This window comes from Centroberyx affinis, unplaced genomic scaffold (assembly GCF_046629955.1).
Source record: "Centroberyx affinis isolate AG114_WGS23_722 - 3 ecotype Tasmania unplaced genomic scaffold, CSIRO-AGI_Caff_v1 ptg004590l_1, whole genome shotgun sequence".
In the NCBI taxonomy this organism is placed as follows: Eukaryota; Metazoa; Chordata; class Actinopteri; order Beryciformes; family Berycidae; genus Centroberyx; species Centroberyx affinis.
In genome coordinates, this window is record NW_027282208.1 from 12,035 (window position 1) to 35,000 (window position 22,966).

The 22,966-nt window shown below is 41.6% G+C and overlaps 1 protein-coding gene across 3 annotated transcripts in view; it reads right to left on the reverse strand.

The window, feature by feature from the left end:
- Positions 1–831: 831 nt before the first annotated feature.
- Positions 832–22,966, reverse strand: part of atp8b5a (ATPase phospholipid transporting 8B5a) — a 56,570-nt gene continuing 34,435 nt past the window's right edge. For all 3 annotated transcript variants that reach the window (XM_071544460.1, XM_071544461.1, XM_071544462.1), the window contains 21 exons: positions 22,573–22,643; positions 21,926–22,008; positions 20,534–20,692; positions 19,288–19,376; positions 17,838–18,031; positions 17,225–17,433; positions 16,456–16,499; positions 15,619–15,784; positions 14,594–14,782; positions 13,816–13,931; positions 12,627–12,791; positions 12,236–12,347; positions 11,165–11,270; positions 10,892–11,033; positions 9,857–10,040; positions 8,766–8,989; positions 8,360–8,443; positions 7,192–7,437; positions 6,513–6,651; positions 5,420–5,550; positions 832–4,273 (listed from right to left, as the gene is read on the reverse strand). In XM_071544460.1, the coding sequence (XP_071400561.1) occupies positions 3,944–4,273; positions 5,420–5,550; positions 6,513–6,651; positions 7,192–7,437; positions 8,360–8,443; positions 8,766–8,989; positions 9,857–10,040; positions 10,892–11,033; positions 11,165–11,270; positions 12,236–12,347; positions 12,627–12,791; positions 13,816–13,931; positions 14,594–14,782; positions 15,619–15,784; positions 16,456–16,499; positions 17,225–17,433; positions 17,838–18,031; positions 19,288–19,376; positions 20,534–20,692; positions 21,926–22,008; positions 22,573–22,643 (3,183 nt within the window). In that variant the 3' untranslated portion in view covers positions 832–3,943. The remainder of the gene's footprint in view (positions 4,274–5,419; positions 5,551–6,512; positions 6,652–7,191; positions 7,438–8,359; positions 8,444–8,765; positions 8,990–9,856; positions 10,041–10,891; positions 11,034–11,164; positions 11,271–12,235; positions 12,348–12,626; positions 12,792–13,815; positions 13,932–14,593; positions 14,783–15,618; positions 15,785–16,455; positions 16,500–17,224; positions 17,434–17,837; positions 18,032–19,287; positions 19,377–20,533; positions 20,693–21,925; positions 22,009–22,572; positions 22,644–22,966) is intronic.

Here is a 22,966-nt window from a genome sequence, read left to right on the forward strand (position 1 = left end):
AGCGGCATCTACAGCAGCATTTATCTGACTGAGCACAATCACAACCTTCTGCTTCATTTCCTTGTTCATAGGCAGAGACTGTACTTCACAGTTGAACACCATTCAGCTTATGAAACTTTGTAGAAATCACATTGAATATACTGACATTGAAAGTTTGCTTACCTTTTGAAGACGACTCTCCAAATTGTCAGCTTTTATAATTAAAAAAACAACATTATTTTTTAAATTGACGACTGTGCATTTTGGGGAATTATAGCACATTTTAAATGGGCAACTTTTTATTTTACGTAGATTTTTGTACCAGTAATTTCTACTTATGTAACATTTCAGCATTGTAACGATACTTTGGTATATTGGTACTCTTTCCACATCAATTAGAGATGAATACATCATGTCCTAATTATCACCATAAGAGATAAGAGATTGTGGCAGTGTGCCAGATATACTGTACTCCAAACACATCCTAGAAATATGCTGAAACTATGCTCAGATACGCTGTTGGACCTCCATAACTTAAAAATCATTTTAAAATGCCTTGGGTGTAAAATCTGATAGAGCAAGGTTTCTCAAGCTCACAGCCCGGACCTGTCAGTCCCAGCAGTGTTACTGACTGATCCCTGGCCTGTTTAGCAGCATTAGATATGAATTACTCTCCAATTATTTGTTTTATTTCCAACAGTTGTTGATAATGCTATTGCATTCTGATCGTCCCATGAAAGAAAAATGGTTGGCTGGTCTCCAAATACAAAAAAAGGAATAAAAAACGTAAGAAGTACAATTGCACAAACAAGACATATCTTCTTGACCTTTCAGATCATTTTATTACTGTAAAAACATTTTTAAGGTACAAAATTATACAAAATGTTTGTCTGTATTAGAGCGATGCTATAATTCGCCAGGTTTATTGTCATGTTTAAGGTAATAGTCATCAAATAGTTTACAAAATATATTATGTTGCAGTCTCAGTCTTCAGGGCTACAGAGAGTAGTTATAAATTGATAAATATCTGAATTTACTAATAAGGTTGTAATTTATTTTGGAATGGTAATTAAAGTACCATAGAAATACTGTACAAAATAACTTGAAATACCTACAGTGGTGGACACTGTAGAAGCCCCCCTTAATGCATCTATCCTGCATTAGTGCTGCAGGCAATGCTCCTTAGAATGTCACAGAGGATAACCATATTAGCATAATGTAACACGAAACTCTAGTGCCTCTCAAATGACTAGATACCAGACCATTCCTCATGATTTCAAATGCTGAAAAGAGAGCAAAACTTGATTTTCCCAAACATTACTCTTGGGAAATGGAGCCAAAGTACAGCAATCGTTGTACAAGCATGAAGTAAATAGTGGGGCTTTTACAATGTTTCATCTGTATATTTGCACTTAAAAACATTTTCCACAAAGAACAGATTACACTAAATGCGTCCCTGTATTGAAGTAGGCCCACGATCAATGGTGTAAGCCAGCTTCACCACGCTAACCTCTAGCATCAGATTCTGTCCGATGAGCATCAATTTTCTTTAGAGTAAACTATGACATAAAAAACCTTGCAAAAATCTTTGGTTCACAGCCAATACACAGTACATTCAATATTGGGCAGCACTGGACAGAATAACACTGTGGTAACACTTCAGATTCACCACAGTGGCTTCAGCAATAGATTGCTTTCATCTGATGTCACAGCATCAGTCGTCCCTTCTTATTGGTTTAAATTCAACTCGAAAACGGTACAAGTAACCAAAACCAATAACTGTACATTCAAGGATACCATGAGAAACCGAAAAGCAAAATTATGGCCAACATTTGCCATAATATTTAACATATTGTTATTATTATTGTATAATTATGGCACCAATCCCATTTTGTATAAACATCCAAACACCAAATAATGAATTAAAGATTGATCCCATGGACCACAGGAGCATGTCGAGCAGCCATCCACAGGTTCAAATTTGGAAAACCGCCTGGTTGCATAAAAAAAAAAAATGTTTTGTTCTGATACATTTAGTTTATTTTGCTAGTCCTTGACTGAGTTGCATAAAAGTAATTTTCCACCATCCTTATCTTGCAGCTAATGGAACATTATTGATATCATTATTGTTTTTGTGTTCCACAAAGCACCATAAGGGAATTTCCAATTAAGGCAGCCTCTATGGTTTCTCAAGTCATTATGCAGTTATGTGATATCTGATATTTTTTAAATAAATTGAATAATTGATACAATATTCAAAAAGAAAGATGTCTGAGTGTTTAGTAGGATTCAAGCCAGAGAGCCAGATAACAGCTAAATTAGACCACTAGTTTCCCACGCTGGTTAGAAACTTTATCCACCAAGCTATGCTGATTGTCTGAAAGCCTTTCCTGTATAGAAAGCTAGTTTGTTGCTTCTTAAAGCAAATAAACAGATTTGGAGAAAATAATTAATCATCATGTGATTTAATATCTAATGAATTTATAATTCATTGTAAAATGAGGTATAAACTTGAGTCCTAATGATCTCTGCTGAGCAGTTGACAGTCCACAGAAATTGTGCAGCAAGCGGTTGCTATGGTAATTAGAGACTCTCAGTTGCAGTGTTATGCCTGAATTTACCATAAAACACAAAATATAAACCCTAAATGCTAAAGACACATTCGAGAAACTATTCAAGGCTCCTCAACAAATCATCAAAGCTGCATTAGGCAAGATTTTTATGTAAAAACACACCCGTCTAATTAGTTTAAATCACCAATTGGGGCTGCCACAGAAAAGCGTGTCCCATCCTGACTAGTCGAGACCCTGTAGATTTGCCCTATTTGTAATTTCAGGTATTGGTTATGGTCACTGGCAGGAAATTTTCTCGGTACACAGGAAGTGCTGAGTCAAAACTTCAGAGGGAAATACAAAAGTTTCTCCCAAACAACAGCAAGCAAGCGCTACATCCGGAGAAGGCTGGACTCTCCAATGATGGTTGAACCTGCTTCACCATCCCCAACCCTACCAGCCACAAAGAAGAAGAATTAGGTCAGAGGAGTGTGCAGTTTACTGATGTCACATTGCGTAATCTCTGGGTAATGAAGTCTATCAAACTATCAAAAATTCAAACAGTTATCTCCCGCTGCCACTTGGGGCCGGCAAAGTGCTAAGTTGCCCAGTACAGCTTTAAAGATAGGAAAATAAAATGCTTAGGCTAATTAAAACATTTATGCAAATTGGCGATGCTGGCGATATTCTCCATACAAAGCCCTGCAATGTATCTGGACTCCCAGGGTTAAGAATGTGTGATAGACCTTGGGTAGTCTGTAAACATGATGACACTCTGTCTTCCTCCATCAACTTCTGCCTGAACTGGAGTTGATGCCCGAGGCTTGCATTCACCTCTGCCTACAGGGATTAACACAGATTGTGTTCAATTTCTAAAACTAATGATTGAACACAAAAAAAACCCCTCAACTCGGCTAGTTCCCATCAAAACATGAATTTTTAGTATTGATTCCAGAATAATTTCATTTGGTCAGTCTCCCATCTGGAACCAAACCCTGGATGAGGCTGTTTCTCGCGGAGTCAGACATGTTTGAGCCATAATCTCATGGATAGTTGTCCATTATCAGGTCGGTTGTTTGCTGAATACAAAGTGGTCCGTGTACCCATCGAAAGTGGCTACATGCTGTGTGGTAGTTACCTTTGATAAAACATTATAAAGTAAAATTCCTGGAGCAAAAGCCGAGCGCTCTTCAAAATCGTCTTGAGTGATTGGACGGACGAGAGACCAAGTGATTATGAAAAACCTTTTACATGAAGTTCTCTGGAAAGCCCAAGCAAGTTATTCACGGCAAGGATGTACATCATGGGAGCTTGACGCATCTGACAGCCAGTGACATCCGATTGTTCAGCTGGCGTCCCAGATCTTCTCCGCTGGTCCTTCCAACACCTCCTCAGATTTCAGCCACCGTCCCTCAAAAGGCTGGATCTCGGACAGTCCTGTACATCTGCAGCGACGTCACTTCCACGTCCTCGATCTTGGCGTTCTGGGGGCGTCCTGTAGGACTGTAGCCGGCCGATCGTCCCATGGGACTGAAGCCCGTGGTGGTGCGTCCAGCGTGGGCGAAACCCGACGACCGCGTCAAGGCGGGGCGCCGCAGGTACCGGCCCGATGTCACCAGGTCCCCGTAGCCCTGCGCGTGCGAGAAGGCGTAGCCTGAGCGCCGGGAGCTGGTGCGGCGGATGCGAGTGCGTCGAGGCGGAGGAGGAGGCGTTGCTTTGGCCTGCCGCACCTTGAACATCACCTGAAAGTTCGGGCAGACAGTGACAGACATCAAGATGGGGGTTAAAGACACAATGGGCCTCATGCAGGAAGTGATATATGAACAAATTTTCTCTTATTTTTGTTCGTATCCATGATTTGTTCTTATTTTGTTAGTACCCATTGATTTCTGGGATTCATCAATGTTTTCTTATTTTTGCTCTTCTCTTAGGTAAGAGAAAACTTTATGAGTGGTCGAGAGCACTCTTACCAAGATAAGAAAAAAACATCTCGTTTTCACAGTCCACAAATTGTTTGTCCAACGCAAGGAAATATACGTTTTAAATTTGAGGTACATAAAAAAACTAATATTAAATTTAGATTATTATAAGTTTTAGAGTAATTCTAATGATTGGATTATTAAATTTGTGGGCTAAAGAAATACTATTGGTCCATTGATCCCAATTAAGACTATAAAAACCCTTGGATGATATTGCGTTTATTTAACAGTACGTCGATTTCATTACTGCTGAAGTTCTTCTTCTTACAGCCTTTTTTTGGTGGCATCTCTCCAATTCTTGGCCATGTGCCGGAGTATTTGCACACGGCACAACACCTGCCCTTATATGGTGTTTAGGGGGCGTTACCTATGCTAATAACAAACAATCGGCCACGCGCCTCCAATTTATGATCAAGTGGGATTCATCATCCAGCACACCTGGGTAAGAGCAGATTTGGATGGTTAAGAACGTTTGGTGCATCTGGAGTTGACTTCTCTTATTTTTTCTCTTAACAGAAAATTAAGAGAAAATATAAGAGAAATTTAAGAGAATGTTGCTGCATGAGGCCCCCATTGTCTTGTCCAAACACTTTCTTATACCATTTTGACTCAACACTTTGGTTAGCTGTTGGTCCTACAGTGGCAGCCATTGTATCAGTCCCCTTTCATGCATTTATCCTGCATCTATGGTACATTAGAACTGGCCACACTGGCATTAAAGAATCAGAATATTGTAACAGTACTGTAAACCAACCAGCTACCAGACCATTCCTTGTAACCTCCAATAAATAAAAATAGGGCAATGAATTTTCCTAAAGTTTTTTATCGGTAATTCAGCCAAAGTGCTGTACAGTAGCTCAGCATGCATACAGTAAAAAAGTGGGACTTGGACAATGGCTACACCTGTACCTTATCGTTGATGGTGGGGCGGAGCTGAATCGACAGGAAGCGGTAAGTGACCACAGGAAGGACACACAGGATGGAGGTGAGGAGGATGGTCAGCCAAACGTTCGGCTGGTTAAGAGTGTTCCTGCCTGTTCCTGGACAGACACACACACACACAGGTTTGTATTACTATACTTCTGAGGACTTTCTACTCACTACAATAATTTCTTGACTATAACCTTAACACTCACCATTACATGCCTAACCTTAAAGGGCAGTAAGTCTGATTAAAAGTGACCACAATATATCTCAAAACTCACTTTCAGGACTGTAATCTCTGTTTTAGAACAAAGTCTCCCCTCCTGTTGAAATTTTAAGACACTCCCCCACCTATCCTCCCCCCACCTACATTTTCAACTGCTCAAGAATGCAGGATGGTGCTATGAGTGAGCGACCGCAAGGCATTTCAGCTATAAAGCCTAAAAACCCTTGCTCTCAAGCCAAATAAACAAATAACAAAGCAGTATTATTACAGTTATTTGCATTGTCATATATATTACCTCTTCGCTAAATGTTTCTGTTGGGTCTTGCTCTGATCTTGATCTGTCTCTATTTATTATTTAATTGTGAAAATGCAACTTTTTTTTTTTCACAACTTTGTTTACTGGAATTTTTAGAAAATACAAAATGTGCAATAGGTCATACAAAAATATAAATAGTATATAAGGCACAGTTAACAGGTATGCATAGACTTACAACATCTATACACACCCACAGGCATGCATACCTACCTGAGAATATTATATATACATACATGAAAATGGGTTATCTATCTATCTATCAATGTTCCTACTGGTCACCAATAGAGGTCAATAAAGGCCATAGATTACTTAATGGCCCTTTAAACCTTACCCTAAAATAAACCTAACCCTAATTCTTACCCCAGACTGCAAAGCCTAACTCTAAAATAACAAAAAGTCCTCATTATGGATGATTTGGTCCTCTTAAGAGTAGTAGTACAAGAACACACACACACAGAGAAGTAATGTACATAGAATTTCTCTAAACATGGCATAATAACTGCAGCCACTGCATTTAGTGAGAGTTCACCACTCACCTATGAAAGGGAAGGAGGAGGGCAACATGAGAAACATGCCGTTACTGTACATGGTGAAGGTGACAACAAAGTACATGGCCAGGCTGCCCAACACAAAGAATGTGTTAACCGCTGTCCAGTAGGACATCTCCAACCCCAACTGGACAGAGAGAGGGAGAGAGAGAAAGACAGAGAGAGATAGAGAGAGAGAAAGACAAAGAGAGAGAAATACAGACACAGAGAGAGAGAGAGAGAGATAGAGAGAGAGAAAGACACAGAGAGAGAGAGAGCGAGAGAGAGAGAAACGACACAGAAAGAGACAGAGAGATAAAGAGAGAGAAAGACACAGAGAGAGAGAGAGAGAGAAAGACAGAGAGGGGAATAACAGAAATACAGTCGGGTTTGTACAATTATAGCCCGCAATCATTTCGAAGCACTTTACCAATGATGAAACAAAAATACATTAATCAAAATAATAAAAATAAATAATAAAAGCAAATAATTTGATAAACCATCAAATGAAATAGGTAAAAACAAATTTGATAAAGGCAAATAGAATGAAACAAGTATAAATAAATTAGGACCTGTCTGCAAATATGCTTTAAAAAGTGATAAAATGTTAAACATAGCCTGACAAATAAACAAACATGACAAACAGACAGTGTGAAAGAATCGTTGACCAAAGAAAAGTTCCCTTTACCTGGATGCAGACGGTGAAGAGCAGACACGTCTGGGTGAGGAGGGCGAAAGACTGGTAGTCGGCGATATCCTTCCCATCATCCCTCACTGTGTCGTACATGGCGGCGTAGGGGATGAAGAAGAGCACCAGGGAGCTGTAGCCGCTGTGGAGGGCACACTTGAAAAAGGCCGTCTTGCTGAAGTAGAGGTTGAGCTGCCCGGGGACGTAGAGCTCAGGGTGCTGGAAGCTCCACACGTCGTTCACATCCTGGACAGCAGGGGGAGACAGAGCGGGGTCGGATTTAAAGGCTGACGGGACGCTGAGTGTCAGTCCCCCCTCCGCCTACCACACTAGTTTGAAAAAAATGCAACGCACTGGGCATGGAGAGCAGCGGTCGAGTGGAAGGGGGGGTGGCTATCAAATTAATCTGATTATGAGTCTAACTAAAGACGTGATCTCATGCACACGTGCATTCTTTTATTTGTTTATATTCTTTTACTTGTTTATAAGGCCCTAAATGGTTTAGCACCTTCATATCTCTATGACTGCTTATCTGAGTATGTTCCAAACTGTTCCCTTAGGTCGTCTAGTGCTGGCTTGCTAAATGTCCCAAAAATGAATTACAAAAAGTCTGGTGAAGCAGCTTTCTGTTCTTATGCATCAAAGGTTTGGAACAAACTCCCATTACAAATAAGACAAGCAACTTCTGTTGATCAAAAAAAGCACCTAGATATCAGTAAATATCTAAAAAAAAACACGTTTTAGTGTCTCTGACCCCTTTAAGGCATGCTGACATTCAAAAAGTATTCTCAAAATTCAATTTTATCAGCATGGAATTTGAGAAACCTGTTGCCAAAGCATCCATAAAAGATTATCATTCTTACAAGAATTCACTTTCCTTGCATCAGTGTGTGTGTGTGTGTGTGTGTGTGTGTGTGTGTGTGTGTGTGTGCTCTTAATATTTCTCTCACTGTTTTCTCTCAGTTTCGTCTTTGTATTCGTATCTGACCTAGTGCTGCTTGTAAAACAGATAGGGATATATAAATAAACTTTATTATTATTATAATTATCAACTGCTCCCTGTTTCTCCTTCCTTTACTTTCTCTGTCTCTCTCTCTCACACACACACACACACACACACAAACACACACAAACACACACACACACACACACATAAACACACAGTTACCTGGTCAAACAGACTCATGCCCAGTACAGGTAATGCTGTGTACACCAAGTTGTAGAGTGTAATGAACCACTCATCATACACCGTCTGGAAAGGAAAGCAAGACGGAAAGTCAAAACTATGGGACAAAAGACAGAGAATCCATATCTCTCTCTTCCTCCTCATTTTTCAAAAAAACGATTTTTCCATCTCTACCTCCAACTCTTTAGCATCGCCTCTCTTCTCTACAAATTCCCCCCTCCATCCTTCCCCAAACCTTACTCACTCACTTACACCCCTCCACCCCCACTCTACCGTCCCATCTGTCCCACAATCCTCTCCTCCCATTCTTCCCACTCCTCTACCATCCACCTTTCCCTTCTCCTCCACTCCTACCCCCCCCTCCCCCCTCATCTCTTTGCTTTCTCACCTGGGCAGAGAAGCCGCAGAAGAAGGCGTACCAGAAGTGGACGAAGGTGAAGGTGAAGTTCTTGTAGAAGAAGTAGCGCAGGAACTTGCACATGCGCAGGTAGGACCAGCGGCCGTGGACCAGCAGGAGGCGCTGCAGGAAGCGGAACTGGGCGAAGGAGTAGTCGCTGGACAGGACCGCCTGCATGCCCTCCTGACCCGAGATGCCCACGCCTATATGGGCCGCTGGGAGGGGGGGGGACAGGGATTAGAATTTCTGCAGGATTCAAAGACACAATACTTTGCCACACCAAGCACCACTTTCGCAATTTCATTTTAAAAGCCTAGTCTAAAAATCATACTTATCGCTCTGCTCTGCAAACAGAAAAATAGACCCATGTAATATTTTATTCATTCTGTGTCCTGGCTCTATCTCAAGGCACAAAAAACAACACAAGTCTAAATAGATCCGAAAGAGGAGAGGGTAGTAGCAGAGATTAAGGGTAGAGTATTGATTGAGGAGAGGAGAGGAGAGGAGAGGAGAGGAGAGGAGAGGAGAGGAGAGGAGAGGAGAGGAGAGGAGAGGAGGAGAGAGGAGAGGAGACAAGGAGAGAAGAGGATGAGAGGAGGAGAGGAAAGGAGAGGAGAGGAGAGGAGGAGACAAGGACAGGAGAGGAGAGAGGAGAGGAGACAAGGAGAGGTGGAGAGGAGGAGAGGAGGAGAGGAAAGGAGAGGAGAGGAGAGGAGAGGAGAGGGAAGAGGAGAGAAGGAGAGGAGGAGAGAGGGAGAGGAGATGAGACAAGGAGAGGAGGAGAGGAGAGGAGAGGAGGAGATGAGACAAGGAGAGGAGAGGAGAGGAGAGGAGAGGAGGAGATGAAACAAGGAGAGGAGAGGAGAGGGGAGAGGAGGAGAGGAGAGGAGAGAGGAGAGGAGACAAGGAGAGGAGAGGAGGAGAGGAGAGAGGAGAGGAGACAAGGAGAGGAGAGGAGGAGAGGAGGTTATAAATTCTAGTTTTGTTTATTGTGAACATGCACTTTGAGATAGCTCTTGTGTTTTACCAGGAGCAGTTCATCACCACCACCCGGCCCTTGCCCTCCATCACTCAGCTGGTACCTTTAATCATGCTGACGTCGTTGGCTCCATCTCCTATGGCCAAGGTGACGGTCTGCTTGTACTTCTTGACCAGCTCGACCACCTGGGCCTTCTGCAGAGGAGTGACCCGGCAGCAGATCACCGCCTTGCACATACAGGCCGTCCTCAGGAAGTCCAGCTCCATGCTGCGCTCCAGGGCGTACGCCTGAGGGAAAAGAAACATGATGTCAGGCTGGAATTACTGCTGGAGACTGAAAAATGTCTACACATCTAAAATACCATTAAGATGTACTGAAGGGACCTGGCATGACCATGTGTATGTTGTAAGTTCCCGTCTGATGGTGAGGGCCACAGTTTGTAAGATTTACTTTTGGCAGAACTGGACTAGATCAGACCTGATTGTTAACAGAAGTATTCAAAAACTGGGACTAGTTCTGCTTTACATTGGTTAGCTGGGCAGTGTGAGTGTGTGTGTGTGTGTGTGTGTGTTTGTGTGCAAACCAAATAACTTGGAGAAAAAAAACAACTTTCTTTATCTTTATAATCTTCTACAAACCACAAACTTCTGACCAAGATCAAAGGGAAAAATGTATAAAAATGCAGAAAATCAAGCCGGCGCTGAATACTTTTTCATGGTACTGTAGTGCAGCGATTCTCAAACTTTTTCATATCAAAGACCCCTAATTTAGTACAAATTAAGGCCACGGACCCCCATTTGTTGAGATTTATCTCTCTGACCCTAATCTGAGAATATTGTTTATTTGCTGGGGACCCCCTGGAACCCCCTCAAGGTCCACTGGTGGTCCCCGGACCCCACGTTGAGAAGCACTGCTGTAGTGAACAGCATAGATATCATTGATGGACTTCCCTATGCTGTGCTTAAGACAACGTTCCATATTATATACTGTAGTCCTTCATGGATTTGTATGGTATTTGACAGATGTAAGGGACGAGGCAAAATCACTTTGTTTCCCTCGTTTTTAGTATTAACAGCTCAAGGTGTTTAAAGCCATGAAGGACAGGGTCTCCAGGGTAATGAAACCTCTCATCACGTACCAGACTGTGTCCGTTGATAACGAGGCCGTACTCTCCGTTCACCGCCTCGTCTCTGATCGCCCTCACGCCTTTACCCAGAGTCCTCTCTGGCAGAAAGACTGCATCCTCTACTGCGTCTGGTTTCATGGTGGTCAGCGCATTCCTGCTCCGCAAGAAAAGACAAAACGATGTAGATGTTTAAGAAGCAGCTTGTTAAAACAATAAAGCACATGTTAACCACCTATTCTCTCGTAATGGAGACAGTAAGTGTTTGATGACATCACTTCCTCTGACCTCAGTTCCCGCCCGACGTCCTCAGGAGTGTTTCCCGACACGACGAACACCTCGTTCATCTCCTCCCGCAGCATGTTGCACGAGTAGCCGATGTTTTCTGCAGTTTCTGTTGCACAATCAGTGACAAGGCAAAAATCACAGATATGAATTGGGTGATTTTCATGATGCAATGGCACTTACACAATATTCAGTGAAGTAATTTTTTTAAGTTTTAGAGTTTTTTCTTTAGGATTACGATCAGACTCACTTTATTCACCAAGTGCAATAACGTTTCTTGGTGGAATTGATGCCATGATGACATATTGACAACTCAAATAGTGACTTAAGTACATAAAAGTAAACATGGTACAGAGTCAACACAGACTCGTAACATTCAGTACAAGTGAACAACACAGGACATACAACAGACAGTAGAACATACATGTTAATCTTACATACATTCAAAAGACCATATAGTATATAGATTATGAGGAGAATGATGGGACACATAAAAGACATGGGCCATGCACAGCAGTGGTTCTCAACCTGCTGGAACCCTTGGGGGATGGCAAGATGTTTCTGAGGGTTCGTGCAACAATTTATAGAATCTGAAAAAATATATCTCTAATGGACAAATTTATTTCACGAGGAGGGACCGCTTTGTTTTTTTAGGGGAGCGAGTCAAAAAGCTTGAAAACCACTGATGTGCAGTTCTTAGAGCTATCAATGCTTTTTGTTTCTACTTCTTAAGACTAGCCTGGGACTTTAGCTGACCTAAATGTGAACTAACTTAAATGTGAACTCTGACAAAATGTTTTTGAATATTTTATGCCCTAGAATTATATAAAGAGTTTCATTACAAAACAAGATATCCACGATTTGAATAAATGACACCTACTCTTTTGATTACTGATTGCAAAAAATGAAAGTAAATTATGATACAAGAACTGTTCTTAGTTGACAAAATTACAATTACAGACTGGTTCCTGCATTTGAGATACTGAATAATGAATGATTTTTTCCCCCGCAAACAGTTATATAGGATTTAATAAATTAGTGATATATGTGGTGTGTTCTTCTGAGATAATGTACCTTGCTTGTCACCAGTCAGCACCCAGATTTTAATATCCGCCTTGGAGAGCTGCTCGATGGTCTGAGGTACCCCGTCTTGTAACTTGTCTTCTATGGCTGTTGCCCCTAGCAACTGGAAGCACACACACACACACACACACACACACACATACAGAAAAATCATCAACATGATATTAATCGAGGGACTTGGCTGTGAAAGTGAGAAGGGAAGTAAATGTGTGAAGATGTCAGGAAATGATCTATCTAATGATCTACAGCCTGTGATTAATCTGTTTCAGCACTTATTTCTGTTTTTGTCTGATTTAGAGTTAACTTGGTGTTAAATCCCGTGATTTAATTCCTGCCTGTGCTTTATCTAAACGCAACAACTTTTTTCCTTGGTTGTTCCTACCAGCAGGTCTTTCTCGATCTCCTCGTACAGCTGGTCCAGTCTGTCCTCCCGGTCGTCCAGGGCGGTGCTGGCCTCATGGTGGCGCTGTTTCCACTGGCTGAAGTACTCCTCATCCAGATCCTTGTAGGCCAGGGCCAGGGTCCGCAGGCCCTCCCCTGCAAACTCCTGCAGGACAGCAAGCACATAAATGCATGGGTTAACACACACACACACACACACCATGGAAGGAGCGAGACACACACACAAGCTAATGGTATTTAAAGATATAAACAGAAGTTAAACTCTTGGGTCCGGTTGCATAAATTTAGACTGATCTAAGCCTTAGACTGGTATATAATTCTCCAGGAGTCAAAGAGAAACAGCAAGAGGGAGGATAACAGACAAGGAGATGATAAGGTGTGTGTTTATCTTTCATGCAGCTTGAACTGAACAAGAGAGAGGAGAGCAAGACAGAGACAAAGACGGATGAGGAGATAAATAAGAGGAGGCAAGAGAAGAATTCAGAAGGGGGGGCGGGGGGCAGACAGACAGCACACTGAAATATCACTCTAGGTCTGTACACACTGCTGTTCTAAGTGTTTACTATGCTGCTTAATTTAGACCTATGTTCAAGTCAAATGTACCAAATTGAGGCCAAAAGTTTGATTTAAGTCAAAGTCTTTATCATGTCCAGAGTGCTTGGCTTCATAATATTAGTTTCCACTGGGCTTTAATCTAATGTTACCCACAAAAACTGTGGTTCTTTTGCTCTGCCCATTGGGATTTAACCCAACCAATGTCCTGAGCAGTTAATATAGAACCTCCTTGGCTCTGCCTCAGAGAAATATCTGTAGAACTAAAACCCCAATCTGCTTTTTATACAACTGTCCCCAGGTGGATGGGGTAAACATGGATGAACTTTGCCTACGCAGAAACACACAGAAACACACATAACACACAAAGGAAGGAAGGACATAAGAAGTATGTGGCTTAAATGTAGACAAAATCATTTGGACAACAATGAGGATCCAATCATACAAGTATTCAGGCAAGGTTCAGACAGTTTAAGTGTGTTTTGGTGTGGATATTCCAGTTGAAATAAATTGTCTCACTCTGCCAATTGTCTCACTCTCATGCACACACACACACACACACACACACACACACACACACACACACACACACACACACACACACACACACTACTGACGTTCAGGTGCTCTGTGGTGACGTCCTTCAGCTTGTTACAGGACTGGTGCAGTCTCTCATAGACGATCGTGTCTGCTCCTTTACAGTAGAGAGACAGCTTCCCCTCTGGACTCCGCACTGTATACACACACACACAAAATATTTTCATCGGAAGAAAGAGAGTAAGAAGAAGGAATAACCTCTGAGTCAACAAATCACCACATTTTCAAAGATCATCTTACAAGTTCTTTGTCTGGGCAGTAAAAAACTACTTTAAAGTCTTTATTCTCAGTTTCACATTCTGAGCAGTTGCTGCCTTTTGCCTTTGCAGGGCTACACTAGTTATAGAGTTATAATGGCTTATGCCTAATGTTCAAGTCTGTGCACATCAACACAAGAACAATCTCCTGTCACAGCACTCTTTATGGGACATGACATTAAGCTGTCATGTTCTCTGCTCCCTCTGCCTGGAGTGGACTTCAAAAAACTCTGAAACTACAGGCTTTCATTACCATATCTGATTTTAAAGCTCAAATTATGGACATTTTAAAGAATGAGATGGGAGAATGTCGATGCTTCACTGTATAATGTGGTGTTATACTTATATTCATTAACTTTTATGTTCTTGTCTGTGTTTGTGTCTTGTATGTTTGTTTTTTTAAATGCTGCCATTTTGGCCAGGTCTTGCACGAAAAAGAGATCATTGATCTCAAGTGACTACCTGGTAAAATAAAGGTTAAATAAAAAGCTGGAACCTTTAATCCTAACTATTAAAGGTCTATTTCCAGTGGATGTTTTACCTATGACGGACATCCTCTTGCGGACGTTGTTGAAGTCCAGGATGGCCAGCAGCTCGTAGCTGCGCTGCTTTCCCATTTCCACGATAGAAACGCTGTCCGGCGTTCGCGAGCGGAAGACAAAGCCAAAGTTCCTGGCCGCCGTTACCAGCGCTCCCTCGTCCGGAGACTGGGCCTGGTAGAACAGCTCACCTGGAGGAGCAATGATGTCATGTCCTGTCATTGGAGGAAGAGGAATCCTTCCACAAGTTCTCGTTGGAGTTAAGACAACAATGATTACGCTTTCAGGTTTAGGCAAAGTTGAATAAAACTGTTGCTTTTCTTTTAATTTCAAAACCATTCCGTTCTCCTTCAAACCACTTACCAAAGAGTAAGTGGAGTTAGACGTATTCTTGCATCTGTTCTACTGTAGCTTGTTCCTTCCATATTGGTAATTAAGTGAGACCATAAAACATAAAACGCCTAATAAGACAAATCTACTGAATAGATTCTAGCCGAATTTGAAAAATTACAACTGGGGTGATTAAGTCACTAATTTGCACTTTTACTGGCATTAGATTTGCATTAGTTTGTTGGGTAATAAAACATTGCCGAGCTCCATTAACACTTGGTTTTAAAGACCCGGCCCGTGTTTCTCTCTCTCTCTTTCTCTCTCTCTATCTCTCTGTCTCTCTGTCTTTCTCTCTCTCCATCTCTCTCTCTCTATCTCTCTGTCTCTCTCTGTCTTTTTCTCTCTCTCTCTGTCTTTCTCTCTCTCTCTCTGTCTTTCTCTCTCTGTGTGTCTTTCTCTCTCTCTCTGTCTTTCTCTCTCTCTATCTCTGTCTTTCTCTCTCTCTCTCTGTCTTTTCTCTCTCTCTCTCTCTCTCTCTGTCTTTCTCTCTCTCTCTGTGTCTTTCTCTCTCTATCTCTCTGTCTCTGTGTCTTTCTTTCTCTCTCTATCTCTCTCTCTGTGTCTCTCTCTGTCTCTCTCTCTCTCTCTCTCTCACCCTCTCTCTCACACACACACACACACCCTCCTCTCTCCTCACCCTCATTCTTCTCCTCGGGCATGACGGTGTGACAGAGGGCCAGCAGTCTGAAGAAGGCGTGGACCTCTGGGTTCTCCAGCTTCACCGCCTCCACCAGGGCGTGGTCGTGGAAAGTGAAGCGCGGGTCGGCCAGCGGGTTGAAGGAGAAGTCTACCGTCTCCGTATGCTGATGAGAGGAAGAGGAGAAGAGAGGAGGGAGGAGTGAGAGAGGAAGAGAGTGAGCAAACAGGGACAGAGGAAGAGAGAGAGAGAGAGAGAGAGAGAGAGAGAGAGAGAGAGAGAGAGAGAGAGAGAGAGTTTCCCAGTCTGGCCTTAATCAGATGAAACTTCCATTACTGAAGCCTGCACACAATGTTAGGAGAATGGTTGCCATTGGTAACAAGGGACACGCCACCATGTTGGAAGACTTTTAATGTTACTGCCTCCTCCTCCCTACCCAAATGAACTAAAGGGCTAATTATGATAATTCTTTAAGTTGATCTCTTCTTATTTATATCCTACTTTTCATCAATGTATCCCAACACTACTTACTGCTGCAACGGCCCAATATTCTCAAGAGTAAATCATTAAAGTTTCATCTAATCTTATGAAATCCCATATAATCTAATCTACATGGTCGTTATGTCCCTTGTCACAATATAACAATAGGCAACAATCAGGCCTGAAGTTTTGTTAAGTAGAAGATCAAGAACAGTGTTGTAATCTGAATAGGGAGCAGTGGATCAGAATGCATAGTATAGTATAGTATAGTATAGTATAGTATAGTATAGTATAGTGCAGTATAGTATAGTATAGTGCATAGTATAGTCACATTGTCATCACAAGAGTCCAGCTCACCTCAGTAATTTCTAGTCGTTGGCCAGTGTAGTCATACACATCACCTGGAGTGGAGAAGAAGAAAGCAGTTGATCAGAATCAGAATCAGAATCAGAAATACTTTATTGATCCCCAAGGGGAAATTGGGTTACATTGCAGTTGCTCACATTCTAGAAGAGAAATATATATAAGCATAGAGAAATTATAAGAAAAATAGAAATAAGAAAATAAGAAATATGTGAAATATGTGCATTATACTACAATATATAACAATAATAATAATAATAATATAGAAATAAGAGAAATAAGAATTATGTACAAATATGTGCATCATACTACAATAATATATATGATCTGCATGTGATATAGATATGCAACTCAGAAGTGCTGTATATATGTGTGTGTGTGTGTGTGTGTGTGTGTATATGAGATCAGTGGTCATTGTGTATTACACTCCATCTAAAAAGTAAAAGGGCTTTGAAAAACCCTTAGGTGTTTCTCAAATTACAACCATAAGGGAACCCAAGAAGGCTCCTTGAGGAACCCCTTCATAAAGGGTTTATGAGCCCTGACAGCCCTTCAGCAAGTCTCTAACCTAACGGGGTTCCTCTAGAATCTCTTTAGGTATATTTTTCTGGTGAGGAACCTTAAGGTGCTTAGTGGCTCTCACTGGATCTTAGAAGAGCCCTCAATGAACCCCTAGTTTCTGTAGCTAGATCTACAAATGCTGATATCTTCAAGTGTACTGAGGTTTATAGCCAGACACACAGGTCCATTTCTTGGATCTCACCGTATGATTTGCCATTGATGGAGCACTTGTTGAAGGTCATGATGTTCTGGGTGAGCGTCCCTGTCTTGTCACTGAAGATGTACTTGATTTGGCCCAGCTCCTCGTTCAGCGTGGTGGTGCGAGCCTCGGCGGGGGTGTCGCTGCGCGCGTGGTACATCTTCCTGTCCCAGTCGATGTAGAAGCTGTTCCCTAGCCGGATGATCTCCACACTGTCAGAGATAGAGGATAGAGGAATTGGGAAGAAACTTATATCATCTGATGCAGGGCAATATGGCAAGGCAATGACTTTGTACCGTTCTCCCTTGACTTTTGATGTCATTTGGTTTCTGTTGCTCTCACCCACCCTCCCTTTCCTCTAATATCCAAGCTCTATTTCTACATAGGCATCCAACCTAAATAGCAAGAGAGATAGTCACATCAGATCCTGAGTATTGGTAAATTCAATGGTGTCTCTATTCGTCATCTTGATTTTTATTCTCTCTCTATATTTTCATAAGTCCCTTTGTGGTTTCCTCGTCTCACCCACGCAGCTTGGATCGCTTCTCTATTTTTTTCCAACCAAAACCTAAACATTTTGACTCCAGCACACACACATACATACACACACAGGTACCTAACATAGAGAGAGATGGGCACCACGGTGTTGAGGATGATGACGTAGGACCAGAAGGTGAGGAAGGCGGAGAAGGCAGCATCGGTGCCCTCTTGCCTGGGCAGGAAGACCGTGAACTGTGAGCCGTCGTTCAGCTCCCAGATCCCGTTCCCTATGGCCAGGATGGTGCACATGAAGGCAAGGAACCCAAAAATCTGCAGAGGGAAATAAGGGAGTAAGGGTTGGAAGGTTAAGGGTCAAAGGAAGATCTGGAGGTAAAAAAGTGGCTACACCCCACTTAAACACAAATGTGCCAGATCAAAAACTATAAAGAATGACTGGTCAACAAAACCCCAACATACAATAGCTGAAAGTGATTTCTTGAGCCAATTAAACTCAAGCTTGTCAACCCAATGAATGACTTTGAATGATTTTAGAAGATTTTACAGGATTTTGCTGAAAATCTTATGCCAGACTTGTTTCTCATAGGTTTCTTTGGTCACTAAAATGTTGTGTGGAAACTTTAATTGTTGATAATTTTTGTACTTTAAGTGGTAATCTGCGAGATCCTCGTTTTTTTTTTTTTAGACATCCTTTCCCTTGGATTTTCTGTTGATGCAGTTTGAGTTTCTGTAGGTGCCGCTCTTTTCTTTGTCTGGTCCACGGCGGCTATCGCTGCTCATGCTAACTACTCAGTTCTTCTTCTGTTTATTCCAATCAAGCCGCTGCTGCTGCTGCCGGAAACATAAAACGCATCACTTCCTCTTGCGGCTGAGGATTTTTCCTGGGAAAGACTTACCCAACACTGAGTGTTCAGAACAGCAAATGTAAAAGGTTTCATGAACTGGGTACTGAATCACTATTGTGTTGTATGAAGCGGCTATAGACAGTAGGAAAACTGACATTTATTTATATGAAAATGCCTTGGATTAACACTTTAAATGTTGTAGTATGGGTTTCTCCCAAGGCATAAAGTGATATAGCAGCAGGTAGGGCTGGGCAATAATTCAATATTATCATTTATCGTCTTTCAGTGGAATCATATCGTGATGATATGAAGATATTTTAATATTGTGACACACATTTCTGCTGTCTAAATTGATGATGACAAGCAAATTTTACATAAAAACTCTGATAAAATGAGGTATGGTAGGAATATTATTTGAAAATTTCAGTTTCGTTTGACACCACACCTAACATTACCATTCGGTTCAATGAGATGAACATTAATTTGATTATTTAACGTGATTTTGCATACATGAACCATATCGTGATATATATTGATATCGAGAAGAATCCTTATGATTATCATGATATTGATTTCAACCATATCGCCCAGCCCTAGCAGCAGGCACCGCTTACATAGCTTCAATGGCAACTCAGTCAAGTAACGAACACCTCCAGTTACAAAATACGAACTATTAGCAACACTGAGGCCAGATAAAACAGCAGAGTGACATGGCAGGCTCACACAGAGGACGAGGACGTTCATCAGACGGTCGATGCTGGTCCTCTTGAACGTGCTTTTCCCACAGTTCTGCATCAGCTTCGTCTCTGGACCTGCAAAAGAGGAACAGAAATTAGTAAGACGTCACCCTCTCTCGTATAAGCTCTCATTTTTAATATTTCTAGTACATGGCATGGTCATTCTACTATCACAAGATTATTGTCAGGGCTCTGATTCACATCCTCCTTACTACCTCATTACTTAAAATCATTGTCATACTCTTTGCAAGTCACTCTAGATAAGCCTGTCAGCTGAAGGAAATATACTGGAAATGTAAATGTAACAATGAGTAGGAAGTAGCTGGAACTAGGAACTAAAACTATCAGTTTATGAGGGGGGGGGGAATTATCCAGAAGTGAATCATCATGTAAAGGGTTGGAAAGTCGGGAAAGCTAACAGGTTGTTCATCTCACATGAAGCAAACTTGCATAACGCGAACAGACAGACTCTCCATTATCTCAGTCATTCAGTCAGTCTACTGCTTTAATTATTCAATGTGTCATGTGTGTTTCTGTATTTATTTATTATGATTGTAAATTGTGCTGTATGCCTTCAGTTCTCCCATTAGGGACAATAAAGGTTTGAACTGGAATATGAGGGAAAAATTTGCCACATTCAAACTGAATGCCAAATAGATATCTATAATAAGAATAATTATGGTGAGTTTGCCTTTACCTGCATATTTCTGCTTCTGTATGTGGATGTAGTTTATACATTGACCAGCAGAGGGCATTGATAAGGCATATAAAAGAACCTACAAATATTCCAACAATGATTAATTATTATTAATCATTATACCACACACTTTAAGAGTTCAGACACATGTTCATTAACTTTCATACAAGCCATTGTAGCACTCCCACTTTTTTACTGCATGCTTGCTCCACCCAAAACACTTGAGGTGTTGCAAGTTACAAGAAATGGTCTGGTAACCAGAATATTGAGAGACCTAGTTTTTGTGTTAAATTTGGTTCTACAGTATAAGAAAGAATTTCTGTGTTAATCCAGGATAGAAGCCGGGTAAACGCATGAAGGGGGAACTTCTGCAAAGGTTGTCACTGTAAATAATGAGACATACCCGAAGCCTTTCAGTGTGCGGTAGATTATTATGGATTATTATTCCTGCTCTAACCAGCGCCTGTGAAAAGCTCTGGACCAGGAATCTACAACCCAAGAAATCTCCAAACATCTTCATCAGACTCCTCCTCACCTCCAAACAGCACCAGTCCAAAGCACCAGTCGGTGTTCCTCAGGGTGCAGCCTCGCAGCAGGATCTTCTCGTTGTCCAGGGAGTATTTCTGACCGGCGTAGGTTAGTGTTCCTGTGAAGCGGTCCAGCCGGTTGTTTGGCGGCTCACAGCGCACCTCGCCTTGAGGGAGGACGAGGACAGACAGAGGGGTTTGAGTCGGTGCTCAGAATAACAAAGCTTTCCTTATACCCATTATAAAAAGAATCAATGGAGAGGAGTAAAAAATAATGTGCAAAAATATGGTGTATATGAGGAGTGGAACGTGGTGAAAAGATGTGATGAAAATGCTTGTGAATTGAAAAACTGAGTGATAATCATCATCATTATTAATTTCAATTCACAAGCATTTTCTTTTTTTGAACAAAGTGTTTATTTCTACTTGTGCACATTTGAATTGTACACAGCTGCTTTGTCAGGAAATGAAAACAAAAACAACATGAAATACAAAAAAAACCAAAATAATAATTTAAAGGGGAACTATTCACAGTTCGGCAAACATACATAAAAATTATAAATCATGGCATCATGTGCATCCACATAGAGGAGTCTCAAAATAAAAATAAAAATAAAAAATAAATAAATATATAAATAAATGAAAGAAAAGTACCTTAAAAGAAACAGATGTGAATCTTGGCCATATTCACATTTAAGTCAGTACAGCTCCTTATCACATTGGTAATCTAAAATTCACAAGCATTTTCATCCCATCTGTTTGTATCGTCTAAATTTTGTCACATCCAGTATAACTCCATTGGTAGAGCATGATATTTACACTAACAGGTTAAGGGGTTTAATTTCCACTGGGGCCACTCACGCTGAAAATGTAGCACTCACTCATGCTGTCCAGTGCTTTGGATAAAAGCATCCACCAAATTGCAAATGTGTTAAGTTCTGTTCATACATATGATATATGATTTGACTGAACGTTTTATTCCCAATTTCTCATTGTCACTGTGAATGAGTTTGACTCCCCTGATGTCGGCCAATGAGGAAGCAGAATCCCACTATTGCTCAGTTAAGGAACTGCATTGGCTTGTGTGTACATTTGCAATTGTCTTTTTAAACCTTTATTAATCTATGCTTCAGCCTTATTAAGTTATAGACATTTATATTTGGGAAGGTGCAGCTCCACCGAGGCAATTATGGAGGTTAAGCTTGCCTCTCTAACCATTAGGCTACTGCCACTGCTTTGTATGTGTTTGTGTGTGTGTGTGTGTGTGTGTGTGTGTGTGTGTGTGTGTGTGTGTGTGTGTGTGTGTGTGTGTGTGTGTGTGTGTGTGTGTGTGTGTGTGTGTGTGTTGGCAATTTCAGACACACAGAAACCCAAAGTCGGTCTTCCTCCAGCAGTCTCACCGTTGAAGGCTGCCAGGCTTTCGATGGTGTCTCCCAGGTCTCCTGTAACTGTCAGAGCCTGTCTCACCTTCAGGTTAGTCTCTCTGAGGAAGAGGAAGACAGGAGGAGGAAGAGGAAGGGAGGAGAGGAGAGGAGGAAGAAGAGGAGAAAGTGGTGGGGAGAGGAGGAGAAGGAGAAGGGATGAGGAAGAGGTGGAGGCGGCAATGTGGAAGAGGAAGGGGTGAGAAGAAGCAGGAGCAAGAGGAAGAGGAGGAGGGGGAGGATGGAGGAGGAGAAAGGTAAAGAAGATAAGGAAGTGAAGAGGAGAAAGATAAAGAGTAGGAGGCGGAAGAAAGGAAGATGGGATGAGGAAGATGAGAGAATGAGGAGGAGGAAGAAGAGAAAAGTGAGCAGAAAGTGGAGAAGAAGAAGACCGACAAAGATGATGAAGAGAGAAGGATGAAGAGCAACAGAAAGAGAATGAGGAAGAGGAGGAGGAACACAGGGAAATAGGGAAAGCAGGTGATGAGGAAGGAGAGTGAGAGAGAGGAAGAGGTAAAGTAAATAAGTGGGAGAATGTGAATAACAGTGTGCATGATAAACAAGCTCAGATCCCAATGTCACACACACACACACACACACACACACACACACACACACACACTAACCCGTCCAGCTCTGCAGTCTCGATGTAGATCAGGTTGAGTGGCTCACTGCTGGACAGCAGGAGGAGATCCGCCTGGAATCACAGAACAGATGATTGATTTATTGATTTATTGATTTATTGATTTATTGATTTATGAACATGACTGTCTCGTCTTGATGCTGGTCTTCCGATCAGGTCGGCCTTGGAAAAGTTTACTTATTACTGTTTGTAAACATATCAAAGTGCTTCAGTCCCTGATGTGTCAGATCCTGCCAGACCTTTCCCTCCTGTGACTCCTGACTTTTAAAATAAAGAATAAAAATAACAAATATGAGAAGAAGGCCCATTCTGCTCCATAATAAAAAAGCGATTCTTGGTCTCAGTGGGTTAAAAAAGGTCAAATAAAAAATGAACAT